Genomic DNA, 26,265 nt, shown 5'->3' with positions numbered 1-26,265 from the left:
ACAATGGATCTTCTCATAATTTAAAACTGAAAAAAAAATTACATAGACTAATAATATTTAAACTTTTTTTTTCAGTGTCCTTCCACGTATTATATATATATATATATATATATATATATATATATATATATATATATATATACTGCAACAACCTTTACCATTACTCAATATCATATGCGTAATGTATTAGTTTATTGTTCTTCTATTATTTTATCTTTTTCTTTTCTCTATTGTTTTTCTCCCACTTCTAATATTTTCGTCCTTTTTTTTTTTAATTTTATCCCTAGTTAACAGCTTTTTTTTCTTTTTTTTTTTATGTTTAGAACGTAATTTTCTCTCTTTTTAATTGTAAAAAATATATTATTTTAAATAAAATTAACATAATAGGTAAGTACCAGAAGGCACAATGTGCATATTAAATAACTGTGTTCGCAAGTGCATTTCAATATTTAGAAAAAGTCACTAAATCTGCATTTGATTTTAATTTTAAAAAATGAAAGTAAAATCGTATGATGATTGACCATTTCCACAATAATATCATAAAATGAACTTTTGATTGCGGTATTTAAAAACTAATTCAATTATCATAACTTTATTTTAATAGTAACAGAAATACATAAAGATATTAATGTGTATGCATTTATTGGTTTGGATGTGATTATGAATATAATAACTAAATTTAAATGGCATAACAATACTTTAAAATTATTAAAATTAAAATTTTCCTTCAGAAAAAGATAAACATATTTCAAGTCAAATTTTATACCTTAAAATAGTTTTTTTTTTTAATTTTTAAATTTCTATTATATTAAATTTAACTGTAACATTATTTTTAATCCCATTCAATTATCAAATAATAATAAAAAATGGATTATCATATAAAAGATGAGATTTAATGTTTTAATATAAAAATAAAGTAAAATACTAAATACATAATTTATTTGAGAACAAAAGTGAAGGATAAAAGAAAAAATGAGATAAAATTTAAGCTGAAAAATAAATCACAAGATATTTCAGTTCAACTATGAGAAAGTCAGCCGTGATCTTGGTGTTACTTTGTATCTCTCTGGGTTAATTTAAATATTTTTTGTGTTCATAATTCATTACAAATATTTTTCTCACTTTAGAATAATCAGTGTAAAGTGTATTTGTGTATCCATTTTTTAAATATTCATATTATGTTATAAGTTAATAATAATATATGTAAATTAATTGAACTAAGATAACAATTATGTATAAAAAAATCAGTTAATAATTATATTACAAAGATAAAATACGAATAGAATTTATCTATACAAAAAATATCCTTTTCTTATTCAGTGTAGTATCCCGTATAGATAGTAATAGAAATTATTATTTTACTTTTTATAATGAAAAACCGTTATTTTTCTTTTCTTTTCTTTATTTCCGTCTCATTTATACCAAACACAGATTATTGATTTCTCCGCCGAATGTTTTTTCAATTTTTTTGTCACATCCATCTACACAGGTTCTTGCTCACCTCATCTTTACTTTTCTTTGTCAATATACATGTTACGATAGATATCATGTTTTTTCTCCTGACTTTATCTGCCCATATTGTTGCCTGATATTGAGTAAATTTTGGAATTATAAATAAACATATACACGGGATCAAGTTTATATTTTTTCCTCTGGGTTGTGCAATTTGTCTGCAGCTATTTTGTGTTTGACCAATTGGATAATCTTATTAGCTTTAAAATTGCATTTTCGGTTTCCAGCTAATCTTACTGTGTCTTGTGCAATTAGGCTTTAATTTGAGAAACCCATCTAAGTCTCCTTTTAGTTGTTGTTGCATTGAGCAATGAACAAGTATTTGCCATCTTAAATTTTTTCTTTTTTGCGGGGAGCTGTTGTACTGTGACTTTGTATTGATGATTTAGCATTTGCCATTTCACAAGCTTGAGCAGGTAATTGGACCATAGAGTTTGTTCAAGATGAGGCAGAGGCGTGAAACTGCTTCAGCTGCATCTAAAGGGTCAATCGGTGGAGAAGCAAGTGAAGAGTCCAGTGAGGGCGCAGAAAGCCGAACCGCTGTTCATTTTGGAAATCCAAGGAGGTCTTCATTTGTGTGGTTGGCCTTGTTGCTGATTATCATTTATTGCTGTTCCTCCATTTACCATTATCAGTTTCAGAGCATGCCCGTGCCTCTTACAGCAGATGAAGCTGGCAAGAGGGGATTTTCGGAGATCGAAGCATTTAAGCATGTCAAGGCCCTAACTGAGGTGGGGCCTCATCCAGTTGGTTCTGAAGCTCTGCATCTTGCTGTGCAGGTCAACTCTTTAACTTTCTTAATCTTTTCCTTCATTGTTGTTGTTCTCACTTCTTAGTTATTCTTGATTCTTTGTATCACAAGGATCAAGAGTAAGATGTTGTGGCTTACATGATTTTTCTTCCAGAGGAAATAGATAAAAGGAAATATCGCAATCAATTAATTGTATAGGGATGCCAGTAGGGTGGGGTGGGTGTGAGAAGTACTTTCCTTTTCTATCAGTCCCCATTTATGTTAGCAGGTATCCAATAGGGTAGCGAGAATCTATGAGACCCGGGAGTATATGGGATTTCAATGTTATATTAGCATCATCTAATGTTGTTATGTGCTTAAACAAAATTTATGGCAATGATGGCTTTTTTTTTTAATTTTTTTTTTATCTCATCCAAATTCTGTAAATAGACAAGTATCCATGGGCTGGGTGTTATAATATCCACCACCCATTGGGTATGCATCCTCCTCCCTGTTCCTTGCTGAGTCCTTTGCGCTATAATTAAATTGTCTCAAACATGCTTATGTTCTGGATGTAAACATCCTTTATGTAATTTTAAGTTCATGATAGGTTATTACATGTGTGGTTTGTTATTAATATTCACTATACTTTATAATGAACAAACCTATACAACTGATTGTGGTAATTTATTAGCCTGTTCTGTTTATTATATGTTTACTTTGATAAACTTCCTACTGCAGTACGTTTTGACAGCATGTCAAAATATTAAGAAAACAGCTCTCTGGGAGGTTGATGTTGAAGTGGATATTTTTCATTCAAAGTCTGGTGCAAATAATCTCGGCAGTGGCTTGCTTTCTGGGAGAACACTTGTTTATTCAGATCTGAACCATGTTGTTGTAAGAATCTTGCCGAAATATGTATCTGAAGCAAGAGAGCAATCTATTCTGGTCTCTTCTCATATTGATACTGTTTTTTCAACGTATGTTCTCTTAATCTATTTGTTTTCACACTTACGTTTTAATCAATCATTGTTTGTCTTTTTTATTACTACGCACTTATCATTGTGGCCTGATATGGTATTAGAAATGTGTTGTACAGGGGTTTTTTCTGTGTGTAATTTTGTAAATCTATGGCCTATAAAGGACCACTAATATAGGACTCTGCTTAGTGTGCTGCTGGAGAGGGGAGAGGTCGATTTCATTGTGGGGCACACCTGGCCTTTTTAAAATAACCTCGCATTAGTTCTAAATAAAAGAACACTAAGTTCTTTGTTCAGTAAGAGCAGGACAATAATTATGCAGGAACCCCGGTATTGGCTGGAGAAAAACACTATCTTCTTCTAATTATAAATGAGATCCTCACAACAGTCATGAATTTTAAAATATTCCTGTTGATAATGCTCTTTTCATTGCTTAATTAGTCAGCAATAAGTAACTTGCATCACTACTAGAGGTGGTGCAGCACATTTAAAATTTTGGGTTTAATAGGCTTAGAAGGTCGAGTTAAGATAAATAAATCTCAAAATCAACTTGTAAGATGAGATTCACATCTACTTATATCTAATGAATGTGAGATTTCCAACATACCCTTTCATGCTAAGAACTGAACATTGAGGTTGAGAATGGTGGAAGACCTAATAGTGAGTGACAATATAGACCCAACAAACTGTTTTAGGATAAACTCTGCCATCTCAGAAGTGCTTAACTTAATCTCATAAAACCAACTTGTTTGGTAAGATTTGCATTAACTTATATATTATAAATCGACCACATTTCTAGTTAATGTAAGATCTCAATAAGAAGAAATGTTATTGAATGCTCTTTCTCGTACATGTTGGGAACCGGACTAGACTTATCAGTAAAAGAATCTCTGATGCCAATTTGTGAAGTCATTGTCAAGTTCTTATATAGAGAGCTAAAACTCAGCTGGCAGCCTGGGGCTGATATAGCTGATGCAAAACTGTATACTTTTTCTATGCATTAAAGGAAATAATGATCTGGTGGAACTTGACGCATTAAGATGGCGCAAGATGCAGCTCCTTTTAGTTTGATGTGATTATAAATTAATCTATAGGTCAATGGTAAAATACTATTTTTGCGAAAACTTTTTCCTCCTTGGAACAACAAAATGGCATACTTTTTTGTAGACGATCATGGACTTATAAATTGAAATTGTAATATGGTTACATTTAAGCATGGCTGATGATATGATATGGTTGGACATTGGACCATTCTTATATGTTATAATATGAATGTTTTGGCATATTATTGTTGCTGTTTATTGTTGTTCTCATTACATTCATTTATTATTGTTGTTCTGGTCATTACATTGTATCATAGTGTTTGTGGATATGAGGCAGGGAGCTTGGTTCCCCTTAGCCAGTATCTCAGATTCCTATTATCTGAAGTAGAAGAGCTTTTTCCTTCTACATGGCCCCTCTTAATTGGTCTCAAATTAGTTAAGGTCCAAATTGGATTTTGAATACAAGCTAGGTATCTAAAACAAAAAAGTGATCACATCTTTGGCTTAAAAATTAAATGAAACTGGTTATAGAGTAATGTTTTTCAGTTCTTGGTTTGAGATGCTGATTATATTGTTTTATGCTAGTTAAACTTAAGTGACTTTTCACATCTGTGGTACATCATATGAAGTTGAATACTGCTTAATAAGAGTCTGTTTATTATCGTTTGTCATAATTAAACTTGCATATGTCCAAGCATGTGGTGCTGCATTAGAGGCCAAAAATTTTAGTAGATTTGGCAACACGTGGTTGGATGGAACTGCAAAGAAGTTTATAACAGTGATCGTGGATCAAAATTAAACTCATTGAGTAATAACATTATGAAAATAGGAGCATAATGGTCCTGGAAGGACATTTGAGAAGTGGCGTTTTTCTACTAGTTGTAAATTGTAAAGGGGACATCGATAAGAATTCTTTATATATTGAGAATATTTGCAATCAAACATTTTTAGTAAACATCAATTTGTTAAAATTTTCCATTAGATTCTCTTTATGCTATTGCTTGGTGCTATGCTTTCACTTCCTAGCAAGCATGCAAAGTGACAGCTCTAAAATTTTCTGCTTTTCATTTGAATATTTGAAAATTTTGAATCAGTTAAGTGCACTTCATTATTTTCTGCTAAAAATGTAGCACTGATTTAACAGGGCAGGGGCAGGAGACTGCAGTTCATGTGTTGGTGTTATGCTGGAACTTGCTCGTGGGATTTCCCAATGGGCTCATGGATTTAAGAGAGCTGTTATATTCTTATTTAATACAGGTGAGGAGGAGGGTCTTAATGGTGCTCATAGCTTCATAACTCAGGTATGGAATTGTTTGCCATTTGTTAATGCATCCTTATATTTAGTAGTTCTCTTTTTTCTCATCTGTTTTGAAAATATGGTTTTTAAATCTGCAGATTATTGGACTGATATTGGGATTAGAAGAAATCTAAATTATAAAGATTTATTGGTTAAATCTATTGGAAAAATAATAATGGACTATATTTCAATTTTCAATTGAGCCCTTCAATTTTGATCTGCCTCATCTATTTGGCCTGGAACATGTGATGTTATTAATGATTATAATTTTCCCATTGCTTATTTAAAAGATATGCTTAAAGTGAATGGAAAATATACTATTTTATTTTTTTTCATATTAAGATTTACATTGCATTTTCATTCTTAATTTTTGGAAAACATATTAGGTAATTTCAAGATTTTTTTCTTGCATTATTTAAAGATATTTTTCCCAAATTTTAGTGAAAAACATTGGCATTTAGTATATTCTAATATCATCATTATTCTTTTAAAATAATTCCTAAAATTTATTTTCAAATGAAGCAAGCATCTCTGTTATGTAAGCTTAAAAATTTTTGAAAGCATTTTAATACAAAACTTTAATTATCATTTTTATTTATCATTAATGCAAATCAAAATAAACAAAAAGTATAGTAGACTACAAAACGGTTTGCCATGTCTATGTTTATCTAATCACATGGTTCATTTGTTATTATCATACTGTAGACTTTATTTTTTTATTTTTATATAAAACTCATGTTAGGTATCATTATGTACTTTGACATCTTAGCGATGTTGATATTCCAAAGAACATCAATCATTTGTCATCATATAAAAATTTATTAAATAAAAGAAAAAACGAATAAACAAAAAGTATGGGGATCAAACCAAACTCTTGTAAAACAGATGAAACAACTTTCCAAAAAAGCCTGTACAGTTCTGAATATGGGAAGAAAAAACAAATAAAAAAAACTGCCAAGAAAACCTATACAAATTTGAACATAGGAAGAATAATCCTATTATGTATCGTTTAAAACCTTCTTCGTTTTCCAGACCTAAACCTATCAACTTATCTGAACAATGATTATCATAATGCACACTTTGACTTTCAAATTCTTTATATTAGAAGTGTGACAATTGTCTTACCAACAATATCAAAATTAGGAGTATGCTAAGAAAATACCAAATCTAGAACTTCATTGCGTTTCTCTATGATGACATTTTTTAAACTTCTATTAGGAATATAAGTTCCTGGTGGGTTTATTGTGACTGGATTGCTAAGGTATTGTTATTATGAATTTGCTCATACATGAAGAGAGCACAAACTATCAATTAAAAAGAATTAGGACCTATATATTTAAGCTTAAAATAAAATGATTCTATTATGCAGCATTTTTGTAGAGTATTCCCTGCTCCCCAACAAGTATTCTTAGCTTTTGAGAAAAACACTAATTCAACTTTTTTTAGGTTTCTGTTGTTTTTTGCTTATGGAACTATTATAATTTTTTCAAAGTAAATCAGGTTTCTTCTCCTAAAAGATGTGAATATTAGGTTGTTCTCCTTTCTTTTGTTGAAATATGTAGTTTAGTCTCCTTTTAAGTTAATATTGTTAAAGTAATTACACTTATTTTTCCGAAGAAATGTGAGTATTAACGTTATCTTCCTCTCTTATCTTGAAATATATAGTTTACTGCATTTAAATTAACACCATAAAAAGAATATTATTTAAAATATGCTAAAATGTTTATAATTTGCCAAGCTAGCCTTTAGTCATTTCATGCCCTATAGCTTCGCTTTGTAATGGATTGCAGGCAAAGTAAAACTGCTTTGAGAGTGACAACCTTTAATTTAACCAAATTTGTTGTTTGTAGTCTATAAATGGCTAGAAATGACGTTTAATGAAGAAAAAAAAAATTATTACTGTGCATGTATTATATGAAACAAGTACCTTAGTATCATATATTTTTAATAGAAAATATTTAGTTATAAATAATCTTTAGTGAAGATTATTAGATTGTTTGTAGAAAATATAGAAATTGTAAAAAAGAGTGGTATGTTCTAATCTATTAAAAGAGAAAACTATATATTTTAAAATATGAAAACAGAAAAGTAATATTTACATTTTGTAGTAGTAAATGTAACAATATATTTAGTCATAAAATTAATTTTAATGAAAATTTAAAAAGAGAATAAAGTTTAATATGTTTGTCAAGGGAAGATTACAACAAAAGACGGGAGGGAAGGTGGTGTTTGTTAGGCGATGGTAACAATTTGATAGTAGTTTTTTAGCAGAAGCTAACAATTTTATTGTGAAATTTAAAACAGAGTAACATATTGGAACTTGTCAGATGATGGGAGTTTACACTTTATATTTTAGTCTAAAGAGGAGAGTGTAATTTACTCAATTTTTAAGCACATATTTTAATTGGAATGACATTTTAATATTGTTTAAGGTTTTAAGTTAGCAATTATATGCAATACCTGTGCTTTTGTTTGGTGCATTGCATCGGAGTATGCCTCTTGTATTTTGGCTTTAGAATTGTATTTGGTGTAAAGCACGTGGTCTGTTCGTGAGGGTTTATCTAAAAATATACGCAGAGTAATCACACACCTTGCTTCATTGATGTTCTCTATTTTCTTTGTTGTTTTTGTTTTCCCTTTTTGTTAAGTAGGGTCCCTCATCCTCAAAATCCCTTGTAATATTGTTTTCTCCATTATTTGGCTGTAGTTTCTGCTGTACTTTGTTCTCCGTTGTGGATTTTGAACTTACTGCATGAAAGCATAGATGCTTGAAAAATCTTGTACTTTCTTCCTAGTGAGGCCTGAAATGCGTTGTTTCCTCTTTTTCTTCAAAATCTGTTAGCATTAGAAGTTCTCTCAAGCTGTTACAAAATGTTGGAATGAATTTTTATTGGTATCTAAGATACACTTGTTGTATAGAATCCTTATCACCAATAAACGAAATTTTTGATGCAGCATCCTTGGAGCAAAACTGTTCGAATGGCTATTGATTTGGAGGCCATGGGCATTGGAGGAAAGTCTAGCATTTTCCAGGTGTGTTTATTGATAACTATTAATTTTTTATGAAATTGTAGTGTGTTCTTTGTGAAAATGTTTCTATGTTTCCACTTTAAATTACCAAATTGCTACATTGTTTTCATTTGTTTTCTTTTGGTATTAGAGTACTGAATTCTCGTGGTACGAATATAGTTATTTAACAGACAGTTATTTCGTTTTGAAGATAGACTGTTAGTTGTTACGGCCTGTATGTTTTTTACAGGAGTTACTTTTGTTTATGTTTCCTGTTGAGGATAACTATCTTCTATAAATAGTTGTATCTTTTCTCTTTGTAAGTAACTTTTAAGAAATACTTTTTCTTGCTGGACATCTACTCTCTGTTTTTCTATTAATGCGTAACAAAATGAAAATAGGGTCATAGTCTTGCCAATAGAAGGGAATTACTGAAAATGAAACATAACATTTTCTCAAATCAAACATGCCCTTAGTTTTGTTTGTTCGCAAATTTTTTCTACGTCTTTGGTTATTGAAATAGATGGAATGGAGATCACATGTTAATGCTGTCATAGTTGTCTCAGTTGGACCATAATCAATATAAAATCTTCCCTGTCTTAGGAATAAAAGCAATCTTCTACCTTCGTAGGTATGAACATTGTTTATATCAGTCTCTTTTGATTGTTCCTGGTCCTAGTAACTGTAATCTTTTGCCTTTGTAGTTAAAACTATGACCGAATGGTCCTAAATTCAATCTTCGTTGTCTTTCCTCTAAATAAATTTGAATTTCAAAACAATGTTGAGTTGGCATGAGTATGGCCGTGCTTCAAGACCAAAGGGCTCTCATGTGTGGGTGAGTTAGGAATAAAATCAATCTGTGCATTAACATATCTACATAACTTTTAGGAGCATTGTTTATTGACACCCCGTAAGTGCATGATATCAAATAAATTTCTTCAACCATTTAAGGTTTAAAATAACTTTTGACAGTAGCAGAAGTTGCGCAGCTTAGATTATCTTTTATTCCCCAGGTCCTTGTTACTTCTTTTTAGATGCCTTATTTAATCAAAATAATTATTTCTACCTGTCATTGCCGCATGTTTACTGTTTTGAAAATTAATGTTTTTTCTATTAAAACAAATATATTAAAAGTGAATTGCAAAATTATTCATACCATGATTGTTTTATTGTAAATAGAGTTGTTTTGCAAAAACTTATACTTTCCTGTGCTGTCTTATGCAAAAACTTATGCAAAAACTTAACTGGAACTTTTAATGGTCTTGTTTGCCTTTTCTGTACGTCCATAGACTTGACATATCAACAATTGCTCATGTGAAAAATAATTTCCATTCTTCCATTGACAAGTCATCCATTTTTTTAGTGGTTTCTCGTGTATTATGTTCAATATTGAACCTTAAAAACTATTATTCAATCTTGTTTGGAAACTTTTAAAATAGAAATATTATCCAGTTATTTAGTATCTGAATCTTTTCTTTCTGCAGTTTATTAATTCTTGTAACAAGTTCATGTCTCTTTTTAATGGCTTTGCATTTAGTAGGCTGGACCTCATCCTTGGGCTGCTGAGAACTTTGCTTTAGTAGCAAAATACCCATCTGGTCAAGTTATTGCACAGGTTTGTTGGTTTCTTTAATTGAACGTTTGACCTTTACCTATTTTATATTGTTATTTTTTGAATAATCACTCAAATCTACCAATATTTGTCCTCCAGGATTTGTTTGCTTCTGGGGCTATAAAATCTGCAACTGATTTCCAAGTGTACAAAGAAGTTGCTGGCCTTTCTGGGCTTGATTTTGCATTTGTAGATAACACTGCTGTATATCATACCAAGGTTTCCTTCCGTCTTACTTTTTTATGCAATAGTTGGACTGCTTTTTGTTCTACATTTTATTTCTAACCATGAAAATTCATTGTGTTTTGTGGAAAGAATGAGACTTAACAACTCTTCAAGATAGCGCTTAGAACAATAGTAATTTCTTAGAATTTGAGTTTGTGTTTAATTTAATCATATAAAACCGATTTGCAACTTATGAGATGATGCTTGTTCCTCACTTGTGTATTTGCCGTATCTGTAGCTAATATGGTAAAATCTTAAGTTTCACATCTACTAATGAGAAAGACAAAATAGTGTATACGTAGGAAGCGACTCTCATCTTACTTACTGCTGGTTCTGTAAGGATGAGATAGACTGAATCCTAAATTCTGAAAATAAATAATGGTTTTATAGCCTACAATGTGTTGACTCTGATATAATATTGAATGACATCATGAGTGGTTGAAGTGAATGGATATCGTGAGAGAAATAAGGGGTTTATTAAACTATTCTCATATCCAATGACAATAATAATGTTATGTTTTTCCTTGTGCAGAATGATAAATTAGAGCTTTTGAAGACCGGATCTCTTCAACATCTGGGGGAAAATATGCTTGCTTTCTTGCTTCATATTGGGGCATCTTCTCATATTCCAGAAGGCAATTCAACTGAAGCAGAGGAGGATATAAGAAAGAACAGTGCCATATATTTTGACATTTTGGTAAATTATTTCTGGAAAGAAAATTTGGTCATTCTGATTTGCGAATCTTAGTCCAATTCTATGCTATAGTGTGTAAAATCATGTACTATTTTCAATATAACAGTGGCAGTAGCGTAGTAGGCTACAGTCATACCATTAGCCTCTGATATGTTGTAAATGTCGTATTTTTCCAGGGAATGTATATGGTTGTATACCGTCAAAAGTTTGCTAATATGCTCCATAATTCAGTGATAATGCAGTCACTTCTAATATGGACTACATCCTTAATTATGGGTGGTATACCAGCTGTAGTTTCATTAGCTTTGTCGTTTTTGAGTGTTCTCCTCATGTGGGTGTTTGCCTTAAGTTTCTCCTTCCTTGTTGCATTTCTCCTTCCTTTCATATCTTCATCACCAGTACCATATGTTTCAAGCCCATTATTGGTGGTTGGATTATTTGGTGCACCAGCTTTTCTTGGAGCATTGATTGGTCAACATTTGGGTTTTCTTCTACTTCAAAAATATCTTCTGAATGCACACTCAAAGAGAAGGCAATTGCCCCTCATTATTAAAGCTGCTGTGGTCAAGATGGAGGCTGAAAGATGGCTCTTTAAAGCTGGATCCTTTCAATGGCTTATACTTCTCATTTTGGGAAACTATTTTAAAATTGGCTCTTCTTACTTGGCTCTTGTTTGGTTAGTTTCTCCGGCATTTGCATGTAACTATCACTACCTTATATTTTCTTCTGTTAGAACAACATTTTTATTTCATGGTACTAAATTTTGGTTGAATTTCCAGATGGTTTTTTTGAAGCAACATTAACCTCAGAAAGGTTACCAAAGCCACTCAAACTGATAACGCTAATTCTGGGGTTAGCCACACCAATTTTATTCTCTGCAGGCATATTTATTCGGCTTGCGGCCACACTCATAGGGGGTATGGTTCGATTTGATAGGTAAATCCTTTTCCCTCTAATCAGTATATGTGGACTGACCTGTAATGAGCTAAGTCTATTGCTTAGTGCTTTGGTAATGATGCTTATTTTCATTTTTTGGTGTGGTGTGGGTGTTACTGCCTGTTTTGGTTTTACATGTTTGTATTCTACAGTGGTCTGCTGCAGGGGGGTAAGAATAGAAACATTAAAGGTAAATTATGGAAGGAGATAAACAGATCAAGAAGAATCTGAAAACGTTTTACCTTTTAGTGGGCTATACCAGTGCTGAAATTGAACTTTAAAATGGAATTTCTATTTTTAGTCATCTTTTAATTATGTTGGAGGCTATTTTACGCAAATTTACTTGCATTTGTTGGTATAAAATAAATTTTGTTGATGAAGAAAATTGAATTGTAAAAAGGAAATAAGAAATCCTTCATGAAAATGAAGTCCAATAAGAATTGTTTGATTATTTATTGGTATCATTGATGTGTTAGGATAGGAGTCATGATTGGAAGTGTTAATGGGCCCATTTAGCTGTGGCCCAATTACTTCCTTCTAAAATACACTTAATCACTGATTTGATATCAGATTGCCTCCTTCAGTCAGTTGCATACATCCTCACTTGTCTATTGTTGCCAATGGCATTGTCTTTAGACTCACTACTCCTATTAGCACCATTAATCTTTTTCACAGGTCAATTTTCACTTTTACAGTTAACATCTAATTTACTTTTCTTTACCATGCAGGAATCCTGGTGGTACTCCTGAATGGCTTGGAGGTTTTGTGATTGCTGCTTTTATTGCTTCTCTTCTATCTTTGACCTTGGTGTACCTTCTTTCATATGTCCATCTTTCAGGTTGGCTTACTGTATGTTCTTTTGCAAGCAATGCTTTAGTCTTACTATTTATGATAATGGGGATGCTACTTGTAACACCCCGATTTTCGAAGTGTCACGGTGTAAAAAATTTTCACAAAAATATTTCGATACAACAATTCTTTAAGGCAATCAAACTTTATTTGATTAAAATGCAAAAGCAAAACATAATTATAAATGTTGTCTGAAATTCTAGAATATCGTTTTTACATAAAAATAAAAATGCTAAGTCGGAAAAGTTTTAAACAAAATAAGTAATCAACTCCGATATAAAGATCCCAACTCTCGTCAGCTACTTCGATCCAACCTTTATCTACAATGCCATCTACTCCCGTACAAATACGATCATCGTAAGTGGAAACCACAACCACAACATGCAAAGGTGAGCAACCAGGAATATCATAACATACAAAATATCATATTCATATTAAACACAGAATAATATAACCATACAACATATTCCATGACAACATTTCCTTCACAGTCAATTCATTCATGACCCAATGTCGTTTCCTTCTACTGTGTCGTCATAACCCTGTTCCGCAAAACAGGGCAACTCGAGTCGTCTTCCATTGCAATTTCCGACCTATCTCCTTGACTTCTCAAGGAATTACAAGTAAAAACTTCGGTTAGGTGCACCCACCGAGCACTATATTCACACGAGCCAAAGTCATTTTGGGCGAGACAAACACATCCCCCGCAGTGGGGAGTGACACTCGAATCACTATCTCTAAACGAGAGTCCAACACATTATTACCGTACCGCAGTACGAAAAGTTCATCCATGGCCAGCCACAGTACAAGAAAATAACATAGTTTTATGTTCACATCACAATTCCATACATATTCTCAATTTCATGTTCTTGGTATTGATTAACCTAGATGAAATTAATGAGATGTTATTTTATAACTTTGTGGTGAATGAGTTAATATATATTATCAATATTATGTAGGAAAGGTAATGAGATTTGTTTTATAAATCTTGTGACTGGTGAGAAATGCATCTTATTGGGACTATGCATGTAATGTGATGAGAATAGTGTTTAAACCTGATGATTGGTTGTGTAATACAAGTTATTGAGAATGTGTATTGATTTGTGATTTTGAGTTAATGCATATGATTGAGATTAAAGGTGGAATCTAATGAGATTGTATTATTAGCCTTGTGATTGGTGTGCAATGCATGTTATTGAGAATATGTATGAAATTGTGATGTGAACATGAAACTATGTTATTTCCTTGTACTGTGGCCGGTCATGGATGAACTTTTCGTACTGTGGTACGATAATAATGTGTTGGACTCTCGTTTAGAGATAGTGATTCGAGTGTCACTTCCCACTGCGCGGGAATGTGGATGTCTCTCCCAAAATGACTTCAACTCATGTGAGTATAGTGCTTGGTGGGTGCGCCTAACCGAAGTTTTTACTCGTAATTCTTTGAGAAGTCGAGGAGATAGGTTGGAAGTTGCGATGGAAGACGACTCGAGTTGTCCTATTTTGTGGAACAGGTTCCTGTTAGTGATAACAGGTTATGACGACACAATAGAAGGAAACGACACTGAGTCATGAATGAATTGACTGTGAAGGAAATGTTGTCATGGAATATGTTGTAGGGTTATATTATTTTGTGTTTAATATGAATAGGATATTTTGTATGTTATGATATTTTTTGTTGTTCACCCTTGTATGTTGTGGTTATAGTTTCCACCTACGATGATCGTACTTGTATGGAAATAGATGACATTGCAGATAAAGGCTGGATCGAAGTAGTTGACGAGAGTTGGGATCTTTATATCGGGGTTGATTACTTATTTCGTTTAAAACTTTTCCGACTTGGCATTTTTATTTTTATGCAAAAACAATATTCTAAAATTTCAGACAACGTTTATAATTATGTTTTGCTTCTACATTTTAATCAAATAAAGTTTGATTGTCTTAGAGAATTGTTGTATCGAAATATTTTTGTGAAAAACTTTTACACCGTGACACCTTGAAAATCGGGGTGTTACACTACTTGCTTGTTTTAATAAATGGATGCCAATTTTTAAAAAAATTATTGTCACCTGACATCCTATTTGAACCTCATAAAAATTTGACATGTATTTTTTCTTTTTTCCTTGGACTTTTTTGTTTAAGTGGGAGTTATATGAAATATAAATTTAGTTAAAGGCACAAAATTACTCTTGGTTAGAGGTTTGAAGAGCATATTTTAGCACAAGTCTTACAATTTAAGTATCTAGACCCATCATACGAAATGAGAAAGAAATAGAGGGACATATGAACCACAATATTCATGTGGGGTGAATGAAATGAGCATGTTTCGACTATTTGGTTTTACAAAATGGTACTAGTGTACCATTCAAATTTGCAATACAACAGCAAAGTCTTATCCTGATGCCATTCAACTCAATTAAAGATCAAAGTTTCAAACATAATGTTTACCTAAAGATCCATATTGACCAAATCTTCTAATATCCTTCTTGGCCCGATGAGAAAACAAAAGGGGATATTCTAATATTCAATTTGGGAAAGGATATTGTCGCAACATTTAAGAAAGATGAACAGGTAAAGGATAAGTTCTAGGGTTGATTGTCACATATTACCTTGGATTAAAATTTGGGATCTTATAGCCCAGAACTCTATAAATTTCTCACAAAGAGAAAACTTAATATTCTCACAAAAAGAACACTTAATTTTCTTTCAGAATTCATATATCTCCTATTGCATTAAAAATACATTCTTGTATAGACAAAATTATATGCCATGCCGCTCTAGACATCCATAAAAAGGCCCACTAAATTCCACTTAATTCTTACTAAGTAGTTTTTAATGTCCATTGGCAATTAATTCCTACTAGTGCTGCCTATAATTCCTACTATATGCAATCATTAGTTCCCATCTTCCCTTATGGTTTTTGATCTTCCCATGTGACAATTCAGCACTTAATTAAAAAAACATAATAAATATTAACAAGGAAACTCAAAATGATATTGATTCCCTATGGATCATATCATGGTCTCTCTCTCTCCAGATGTCTAATTAATTTTGATATATCAACACTCCATATCAAGTTAGAGCACAGATGTCCAACATACCCCACTTGCTTACAAGAAACTCAAAGTTGGGCTTAAAATATCCTTTAGTAAGAATGTCAACTACTTGTTGGGAAGTAGGAACAAAGGGAATGCAAATTAGGCCGGTGTTGGTCTTCTCTTTTATGAAATGTCTATCAATTTGGACATATTTGTCTTGATCATGTTTATACCTTCAAAAACAAATGTCAAGGATCAAAACTTTTAGGTATTTGAGTCTGTTAGAATTATTGGTTAGTGTGTGAGTTGTGTGTATGAGCTTAATGGTAGAATAATTACTAAGTCTACCTATGTTAGTGTAGTCAGTAGGACTAAATTAGGGAGTAGTGTGTTGGGTTATACATAATCATTGTACCTAGTAGTCTAGGACTATTCTTTGACCTTCCATCTTCCTATTGTATCATCTTTTTATCAATATAAATATTAGAACATGAGGAGGGTCTATATAGCCCTTTAGATATATATTTCTCTGTTTTAAATCTCAACAGAGTCTATAATTCAAAGATATGGTCTTCACACATAATTGTTGTTATTGAGGAATCGTTGACTCTATAAGTTTGAAGTATAATGAAATGATACATTTTGTAAAATATTAAGGAATTTTTTTAAGCGTTTTGAAACTTAATATTCCATGATGTTTCTTGTATTGGTAATTTGATGTCCAGGTGCTAAAAAGGCTATCATCCTAGCTACCCTAATGTTATTTGCTTCATCACTTGCAATTGTATTATCGGGTGTCGTTCCTCCATTTTCAGAAGACATTGCTAGAGCTGTGAATGTAAGTTTTTATTTGCATAGAAACTTTACAGTCTTTTTTGTCACTTAATAGTGTTAACAGAAGCACTTATTCTACCTCATATAGTATGAATACACATAGAACTTCCCTTCCCTGGTTTGAATTATGTTTGTCTACTAGTAGTGCAGTTTATATTGTCTTTTTATTATTATTATTATTAGCAAGAGAAAAATTATAAATGAATGAAGCACTTGGGATGTGATGTATTTACAATATTACTAAATACAAGGATAGCTAGAAATAATCACTAGAATATGATGTGATGTATTTACAATATTACTATAATTACATATTTTTAACTCTTCCTCAGGTTGGAACATATAAACCATATTCACCAAGCTTGTCACATATAACAATATTAAGGACTTCATAGTGACTTAGTTGAAACAGCCAACCTTGGTCTTTTGGATTGACAAAGCTAGTGGTGATGTCTTGGGATAATATTTCCTCTCTAATTAAATGGGAATTTATCTCTATATTTGAGGAAACATGCAAGGTGCTTGATTATCACATGAGTGCCATTTGTGTAACCTCCATAAATCTCTTTGAGCAACTCATTGAGCCAGATAAGCTCTCAAGTGGTCTAAGTTTTGACTCGATACTCCATTTCTGCATTAGGTCTAACAACTATATTTGGTTCCTTGCTTTCCCTCGAAATCAGATTATCACCAATAAAGATTGAATGGTCACCCATATCCCGCAGTCTAAATACAGCCTTTGTCTTTGTATAAAGAATATTTTCTTAGACCTCCTCCAATATACTTCAAGTTGTGCACTACTGCACCTCTGGGTTCTTCGCATGGAGAGCTAAGAAAATGACTTGCTACACTGAATGCAAAGGAGATGCCTGGACAAATGACAATCAAATAGTTCGTTTTCCCAACTGGTCTTTTGTTCCTTTAAGGGTGTGAAAATGACTCGCTTATCTTCACAGAAGATTGGCATTAGGATTCATAGGATAGGAGAATCACCGGGTTTAGCACCCATCAATCATGTATTCTCTTGGATTCCCATCACATATTTTATTTGGCAGATCACAATAATGTTCTTGGATTGTGCCACTTTTATCCTGAAGAAATGTTGTAGTCTGCAAGATATTTGATCTGAAAGTGGCAACAAAGATGATTCTTTACCTATTCATTGCCCTGGCAATCATTACCTGTAATTATATTTATCATTGAACGTTGGCCTTTGTACTTACTATGGAGAATGGTTATTCCTGATATTCTTATGTTGTTTACTGGCAATACATCCATTTCATCTTATTCAATATCCTAAAATATTTATAAAATATATTCTGTTGGTTTAGAATCAACTAGTCATCTAATTGAGGATGTAATATTATGAGTTGTTTCCTATTCATAATGCTTATTAATTTATTTTTTCATTTTTAGTCTTAATTTTCTTACCATACTAGGGATTGGGCTTGTACTAGCGATGCTACTTTATGTGACCTTTTGGTAAAAGTCTGTATATTGCAACACATTATTACACACCATATGAATATAATCTCATTAATCCTATTATTTTATTTATTTGTCTTTCTCCTTCCCTATCATAACCATTTAATTTGACAATTACAAAGTAAAGCTAGCATAACAACTAAAATTTTCTCTTTATTTTCAGGTTGTACATGTTGTTGATGCCACAGGAAAACCCGATGAAGGACAAAATCCTAAATCATATTTATCTTTATTTTCTACTACTCCTGGAAATTTGAACAAAGAGGTTCAAGAGATTAATGAAAGTTTTGTATGTGGTAGAGACAAAACAGTTGATTTTGTGACTTTCTTGGTCAAATATGGTTGTTGGGCGTATAATGACACCGTTAGTGGCTGGTCTGAGATGGATATTCCTACAATGCATGTCCTTAGTGATGCTGAAGGAAATGGAAGACTAACAGAAGTTTCAATTGATACAAAGGGTTCTATCCGTTGGGTTCTTGCAATCAACACAGAAGAAATAGAAGATTTTGAGCTTAAAGGTAACGAGTTGTGTTTCTAAATGATCATCAATTTGAGAATGTGATAGGTGTTAGAGTTAACAATATGGTATTCGAGGTACCAGGCCTCCAAGGAGAAAAAAAGAAATTTAGTGAATAATATTCTTATCCCCAAAAGTTTATTACAATGCTTATATTCATTACATATACTAACGGTTTATTCGTATATCATGATAACCACTTAAAAACAATACAAAAGAGTTCTAACAGAAAGATTCCCACAAAACAATCATAACACTCCTTCTCAATGTAGTAATCGTCCCAATTTGTGGGCCTCATATTTTGGACCTAGCACTAACACTTGAATTGTTAGCTTCAGTTGACCCATTATCCTCCTGAATGCATGTTGTATCAGCATGAATTTTCAAAAATTGGCTGACACCATGCTTGGTCAAGTTCTTAATACTGTTTATATATCAGTCTATCAGCACAAACCAATTATCCTTATAAGGCCTAAGCCTTAGGTAAATGGTTTTGTACCAACATCTATAGTAAACATCATCACGGTCTTCGTTAACATGTCTAATCTGTTTGTTTACCAGAAGGTAAAATTATTGGGGTTGTAGAGTATCTAGACATGAATGAAATTAAGGTATACAAAGTATGGAAATGAAATTGTTAAGGTAGTAAACCGTGATAACTCTTGCCTTGCATTTTACTTAAAGTGGCGTTGAGTAAAAGATCATATTTTACACATTCTATTACAAACTTGCGTTGATTAAAATGATCGTTCTTGATGCTTGTTTCCCAATATTGATATTATGATATTTCATTATCTAAAGTGTTGTTTTTCTGACTCAACCTCAGATGCAAGGGATTCTGAAGAATTGATTTCAGTTGGCAAAAAGAATGGTGTGGATGGTTGGCATATTATTCAGTTTTCTGGAGGAAAAAATGCACCCAAGTTGTTTGATCTGACTCTTTACTGGAGGTCAGGTTCAACTCATAAATCTGATACTCCTATTCTTAAGCTTAGAACTGATGTGGACAGATTAACACCAATAACCGAACGAGTCCTTAGGAAGCTTCCCCGTTGGTGTTCTTTGTTTGGAAAGTCTACATCTCCGTATACCTTTGCTTTCTTGAGAAATCTGTATGTTAATTTTTAGTTACTTGAAACTGTAAGCTTTTATAGAATAAGTCTTAAAATCTTAAACTAATGTAGAATTTATTAAATAATTACTAGCTCAATAGCTAATAGATAAGTATTTGTTTTTTTTCGAACCTGTTCTTCATATTTCTCTTATTCCCTGGTAATTTTGCTAGCAGGAACCGGCCACAAAAGAAAAATTCAGGCCTATGTTTCATTTGAGAAGAATAATGTTTTTCTACCTGAAAAAAAAAACTAATTGGAGTCGACTCAGTGTCTAAATAATTGAATTGTGAATTTTCTTATAAACTTTATTTGAGACCATTAATTAGTAGATAAAAACTATATATATATATATATATATATATATATATATACACACACGTGTAAAATAAACTAATCAAAATTTAAAGAAAATAATACTTTATCCAAATTTGTTTAATTTTTCTTTGTACTTTTTCCATCCAACCAAATGAACAAAAGCTGGACGTTATTCCTTTCAAATTCAAATAATCATATGATTATGTTTTGAGAGTAATGGTATAAATTTAGACACGATGCACAAGATCTATTAGTCAAGAAGTAATTCATTTTAGAGAAAAAGCTGATAAATTTTGGTTATGTTGAAGACTAACAAATGTAAATGAAAATAACTAACCCTGGTTTTTATCAGAATTATATCTAATCCTTCCATTCATCGATTAATTAGTTTTTAACTTTTGATTAAAAAAGCTAAGCCCCGGAGGTTAGGAAAGAATGCAGTTATTCCTCCTGTAAACAAATAATTTTAACACAGTAAAAACGAGGAGAAATGTGAACAAATATTTTCTAAATATAATCTTTTAAATACACCTTCTGTTATAAATTGAAATTTATTAGAAATTATAAAAATTTGTGAGTTTCACTTTTCATATAATAAATTTTAATTAATTAAAAAAGTGTATTAAAGAGTGAATTGTTATCTTTTATATCTAAAAAAAGTGTATTATGAACACATTCTGAATTACAATAAAAAATTACAGCATAAAATACAACTTCAATCAAATTAAGTATGCACGGTTTTTCTTGGGGTTAAATCTGCCAAAGTTTCTAATAATGAAATCCAAATTTTCGCTCATATAGAATTAAATAATCTTCACTTAACTTAGAGCTATGGATGATTTATTAAACTTGTACATTGGTTTAGTTAGCACACAACTTTATAATACTAGAATATTTGAAATTCTTGCACTGATGATAATGCACATGCACTTTCTTTTTCAGACACCATTCAGTGAAGTAAGAAATGAGAGGTGTTTCTACTTCCACGCAACATGTCTTGTTCCAATTTCAAATTACCTTCGTCAAAAAACAAAACAAAAACACAACATTTTTTTCCTAATCACTTAATCAAGGATAATTTGAACAAAAAGGATTACAGAATAAAAAGTGAAGTTTATCTAAAAACTAAAGCTTTGTATCTATCAGACGCAAGAAAGAAAAAAAAAATCTGAAAGACATGGCGGAAATTGAAGACAAATATTTAACTCTAATCTTTGTGAGTTTGGTTGTCAGAATCAGGTGGCCCCCACAAGTTTGGAAAGTCTTGTTGTAAGCACAGCTTTGCTATACCAAGTTGTTCTAAGTTCACTCACCCTCTCATGTTATGTGATGATTCAATCTCACAGAGAATCTTTGGATTCTTTGAGTGAGCAAGACACCCCTCCAAGAAATGCGGTCATTTCCTCTGGGAACTTCACTATCTCCTACTCCTATAAACACCTCAAAAATATCACCTTTCAACATTAATTTCAAGAAATCACTCACTTTTCCATATTGGGGTTCAACTTCTCCTCACGAATTCTCTTTCTCACAATCAGGTGCCTAGTTTCTCGCTCTTTGTAAAAACTCTGTTTCACTGCTGGATTATCCATGCTTGATTTTTTTTAAGGAATTCAGTAGATAGGTTTTTGAATTTGATGTATTAGCACGTCTGTGTCAAACCCTAAATTTTATTATATCAAGTGGATTAATGGGTTTTTTTAATTTTATCCAATTCTTGGAAAGCTGATGATGTCTGACCATTTAGTCAACATGTCTTAGGAAGGCCGGCTATAGAAATTTGTGGGAAAATGAAGAAAAGTAAACGGAGGAGGATAAGCTAAATGGTTTTACGTGAGTAATATCTGGGAAAACATGATTGTAAAAAATGCTTTTTTAAAACAATATTTAATGTAATTTCAAGCACAAGAAACAGGTAATGCCATTCTTCAAAGTTATTTGGAATTACCCTTCATTTAGTTCTCATAATCCTTACTCCTAAATTTTACCCTGATCATCAATGAGGAACATCGTATATAAGCATGGTTAAACTCTTATCTGGGTTACCCTTTTCAGTACTATGGATTTTTATTTCATCTTATAACTATTATTGTTTTGGTGTAGTAGTCAGAGAGGGGTGAAATATTTCGTATTCATTGGATCCAGTTTGTCTAAAGGGTGTATTCTATTAAATAAACTTCAATTATGAAAGGTAGTTTTATAATTTAGAGTGATGTTTTATTTTTCCAGAGTTTCGGATTTATTGTACCGCATTGGTTGCTTCAGTTTTTATTCATCAGTTTTTTTATTCACTGTAACAGCCCAATAGTTAGTGGCTGGTTTTATTTTGTAGAGCTTTCCGCTATTTTGTTTTTCATTATTATTTATTTCAGTTGATATGCACTAATGTAATAGGCCCAAGGCCTTTGACGGCTATTTAATAGTTTTTCTCTATCAATGAAAGTAACACAAAATTTACCGGGGAATATTGGTAATGTGTATCACGTTTATTTGTCTACAAAGTGGGAAAAGAGTTTTGTCGTCTCAGAGAGAAAGAAAAGGGAGAGTCAAACATAGTGAAGGAAATCCTTAGTATTTTGTGAGAGAAATGACAAAGGTAGTCAATGGAATGAGTGTGTCACATTTGTTGGAAAAGATCAATTACGACAATTGGTGTCTGCATATGAAGGTTATTCTTGGATCTCAAGATGTATGGGACATAGTGGAGGATGGATACAATGAACCTACTAAGGATGAACATCAGACAGTAACCCAGATTGATGCATTGAAAAAGACACGATGAAAGACAGATCGGCTTTGTACTTTCTATACAATGCCCTGGAAAATTCTGGAGGTGGCGTACAAAGGAAATATTCACGTGAGGCAGGTCCCAGAAGCTTTGATACGAGAGTTTGAACATATGGAGATGGATGAGAAGGAGGGAGTTGTCGAGTTTATAGCTCAAGTGCAGAAAATAGCCAACCGACTCGAAATGAACGGAGAAGAGATGCCTCCTAACCGGATTACAGAAAAGATCTTAAAAAATCTTACCAATGATTTTGAAAGTATCGTGGTTACTATTAAAGACACACATGATCTATCAACTCTCACACTAGAGGAGTTAGTTGGTTTATTAAAGGCCCATGAACTGAAAAAGAAAAAGAAAAGGAAGGAATCCGACTATCAAGCACTACATGCACACTTTGACTCAAATGCAACTCGGAATACTCAGAGTCAAAGTCTTGGAGGCAGAGGACGAGTAGGTCGAGGACGAGGTGGAAGTGGCCGAAGTGATAATGAGTTTTGCACACATGAGACCGGACATCAAGATTGGTGTGGCCGTGGTCGTGCAAGGGGTCGTGGAGGACGATCTAAGACAAGTGTGGAGTGCTTCAAATGTGGCAAACATGGCCAGTATGCAAACAAATGCAGATCGAGGAAGTGTTGCAAATATGGTAAACCTAATCACATTGCTACTGACGAGAATCCCCCAGTGGACAATATTGACCAACATGAGGCGATCCAAGCAGAAGAAGCTATGGAGCAGGACGCAGAGTATTTCGCGGTATCTCCACCATCAAATGAAGCTCTGCAGAAGGGCCTAAACATTATGAGCCATGAGATAGAAGTACTTAGGGGACTTATAACAGCATTAACGAATGAGAACACAGACATTAAGCAAAGAATAGCAAAGCTGGATGAGACTTTGGCCAAACATATGGCTAAGAAGAATTGCAGTGATATGCAGGCACAGGATGTAATGAGCAAGACCATATTGGATGCTGCAAAGGGACCGAATCCGCAGCCAGCACAGAGAGGGGAATCTTTACAGGCACTTCTGGACAAACTCAATAGGAGCTTGGCGGGCCTGCAAGGACGTGGTGTTGCTAGCTCATGTAAAGCCTCATCTTCCATGTCCTCACTCCTAGACTGGCTTAACAAGCCTATTATATCAGAATATGAAGCTGGTATTATGTTGGAGAAAGTGAAGGAAGCAATGAAGACCAAAGGTGTGTCACTTCCAGTTCAGCTGACCCCAGCTGCACTGAGAACTGAGCATTGCAGGTCCAGAGAAGCTTTCTTGATCTAGGTTTATTTGGCTATGAGAGAACACGGAAATGGTTAACCGGAGCTTGGATGACAATACCACATATCCAGAAGTCACAGATGGGATGAAGGAATGAAGCTCAGATGACAATACCAGATGTCTAAAGGGTGTTAAATAAACTTAAATTAATAAACTTAAATTATGAACGTTAGTTTTATAATTTAGAGTGATGTTTTACTTTTCAGAGTTGCGGATTTATTGTACTGCATTGGTTGCTTCAGTTTTTATTCGTCAGTTTTTTATACACTGTAACAGTCCAATAATTAGTGGCTGGTTTTATTTTGTAGAGCTTTCCCCTAGTTTGTTTTTCAGTATTATTTATTTCAGTTGTTATGCACTGATTTAACAGGCCCAAGGCCTTTGACGGCTATTTAGTAGTTTTTCTCTATCAAAGTAACACAAAAATTTACAGTGCAATATCTTTAGTGTGTGTGTGACGTTTATTTTTCTACATACTCTTGATTTGAATGTGTCTTACAGATTTAATGCTCTTCAAATCAAGGGTGTGTGTATATATATATATATATTGTAGTTTTAAAAGAGTTAGATCCTTGATACTTGTTATATTCTGTAATGCTAAAGTTGAAGAGGAATTAAGAACTGAGGGTGTGACGTTTGGATGTAGGAATATGTAGAGCAAGTCAAGTAGCTGATTTGTTCCCAACTGTGTCTCCAGAAATTATTGTGCGTGAGGCCAGGTTGGAGGACTGTTGGGAAGTGGCAGAGACTCACTGCAGCTCCTTCTTCCCTGAATATTCCTTCCCACTAGATTTTGTGCTGAGGATGGACAGATTGGTGGCCATGTTGGCAGGATTTACATTACCAAACGGTTGCAAGAGAACCTGTTTGGTTGCTGTTATTGGCAACTCACTTAGTGAAACTTTCTTGTTTGGAAGTGATGATTTCAAGGTTGGTGGTTTTGATGGGAAATTCAGCTTCAACAAGGGGTATGTGGCTGGTATATTAACAGTAGATACTGTTGCTGACTTTCTTCCTAGGAAGGGGCCCTTGCGGCAGAAAAGGTGAGTTCAAGAAGCTTGATTCTCCAACGTAGTTTTCTGTATTTTTTTTACTTGCATCATGTACGTGGTCGATATAATGTTGTCAACCTTTGACTTGTGAGAGTGTCTTTCATTGTTCATGCTTCACCATCTTTTGGTTTATATGAATATTGTTCTTAATTTTTACTTAAAAGACTGTTAAAAAACATATTAGAAATGTGTAACTAGCGTTTCTATCTTTTTCTATTTGAAAACTTGAACCCTTCAAAATGGCTAGCTTCTGATTTTTCTAATTATGTGCATGCTGCTGGGATCATGATATTCTTGACTGACACATTACTTTACCTCTGAATTTCTGCTGGTGTTTGTAATTTCTGTTGTTTTAAAATAATGCTAGGACTGGAATTGCATACATATCAAATGTGGCAGTCCGGGAAAAATTTAGGCGGAAGGGAATAGCTAAACTCTTGGTAGCAAAGGCAGAATCACAAGCCAGAAGCTGGGGCTGTCGTGCAATTGCATTACACTGTGATTTCAAAAATCCTGCTGCCACAAAGTTATATCAAGGCCAAGGTTTCAGGTGTATCAAGGTTCCAGAAGGAGCTAACTGGCCACAGCCAAAGACCTCACCAGATATAAAGTTCAACTTTATGATGAAGCTTCTCAACAACTAAGCTGCTTCTAAATCAAATTAGACATTGCGTAGTGGGCAATATTTATGTTCTGAAACATAATGTTTTTAAGAAAAAAAAATGCACATGGAAAAGGCAGTCTGCTATTGAAATGTGTACATGAAAAAACCAACAACAAAGAATTAGAGAAAAAATCACTTGAGAACCTTTTAGATTGCTCCAATAGCAGACATTTGTATATCACTTGGCATTCTTTTGTATCTAAATGCATTGGAGTTAAAATTGTCCAACCCCACACTTATGGCAAATAATTAGCTCCTTCCATCAAATTTTACATAAAAGACACGTTGCC

The 26,265-nt window shown here is 33.0% G+C and overlaps 2 protein-coding genes across 8 annotated transcripts; both read left to right on the top strand.

Annotated features, from left to right (window-relative positions):
- The first annotated feature begins 1,367 nt into the window (after nt 1-1,367).
- LOC106772131 (endoplasmic reticulum metallopeptidase 1) lies at nt 1,368-20,006 on the top strand. 7 transcript variants are annotated; one of them, XM_014658320.2, is made up of 14 exons: nt 1,368-1,489; nt 1,920-2,291; nt 2,984-3,222; nt 5,410-5,566; nt 8,518-8,595; nt 10,112-10,186; nt 10,283-10,402; nt 10,941-11,105; nt 11,279-11,801; nt 11,882-12,038; nt 12,767-12,876; nt 16,650-16,762; nt 18,407-18,764; nt 19,590-20,006. In XM_014658320.2, the coding sequence occupies exons 2-14, from the start codon at nt 1,956-1,958 to the stop codon at nt 19,889-19,891; spliced, it is 2,733 nt and encodes a 910-aa protein (XP_014513806.1). In that variant the 5' UTR covers nt 1,368-1,489; nt 1,920-1,955; the 3' UTR covers nt 19,892-20,006. The 7 variants fall into 7 exon arrangements, with proteins under 7 accessions (XP_014513806.1, XP_014513807.1, XP_022641169.1 ...); XM_014658321.2 differs by having other exon boundaries at nt 1,389-1,489; nt 1,929-2,291; XM_022785446.1 differs by lacking the exon at nt 1,368-1,489 and having other exon boundaries at nt 1,509-2,291; nt 11,279-11,381; nt 11,502-11,801.
- Nucleotides 20,007-21,344: 1,338 nt separating this feature from the next.
- On the top strand, nt 21,345-26,221 carry LOC106771952. Its single transcript, XM_014658029.2, has 3 exons — nt 21,345-21,731; nt 24,906-25,302; nt 25,679-26,221. The coding sequence occupies exons 1-3, from the start codon at nt 21,584-21,586 to the stop codon at nt 25,953-25,955; spliced, it is 822 nt and encodes a 273-aa protein (XP_014513515.1). The 5' UTR covers nt 21,345-21,583; the 3' UTR covers nt 25,956-26,221.
- Nucleotides 26,222-26,265: the final 44 nt, after the last annotated feature.

The sequence above is a fragment of the Vigna radiata genome, chromosome 8 (genome assembly GCF_000741045.1).
Source record: "Vigna radiata var. radiata cultivar VC1973A chromosome 8, Vradiata_ver6, whole genome shotgun sequence".
NCBI classification, from domain to species: Eukaryota; Viridiplantae; Streptophyta; class Magnoliopsida; order Fabales; family Fabaceae; genus Vigna; species Vigna radiata.
Note: the sequence above shows the minus strand (reverse complement) of the source record. Positions and strands in the feature narration are given on the sequence as shown.

Coding starts and splice junctions, on each gene's coding strand:
- LOC106772131 (XM_022785448.1), top strand. CDS start 1,956: ATGAGGCAGAGGCGTGAAACTGCTTCAGCTGCATCTAAAGGGTCAATC. Junction 2,292..2,983: donor CTCTGCATCTTGCTGTGCAG/GTCAACTCTTTA, acceptor TTCCTACTGCAG/TACGTTTTGACAGCATGTCA. Junction 16,763..18,406: donor ACATTGCTAGAGCTGTGAAT/GTAAGTTTTTAT, acceptor CTTTATTTTCAG/GTTGTACATGTTGTTGATGC.
- LOC106771952 (XM_014658029.2), top strand. CDS start 21,584: ATGCGGTCATTTCCTCTGGGAACTTCACTATCTCCTACTCCTATAAAC. Junction 21,732..24,905: donor ATTCTCTTTCTCACAATCAG/GTGCCTAGTTTC, acceptor GTTTGGATGTAG/GAATATGTAGAGCAAGTCAA. Junction 25,303..25,678: donor GGGCCCTTGCGGCAGAAAAG/GTGAGTTCAAGA, acceptor AAATAATGCTAG/GACTGGAATTGCATACATAT.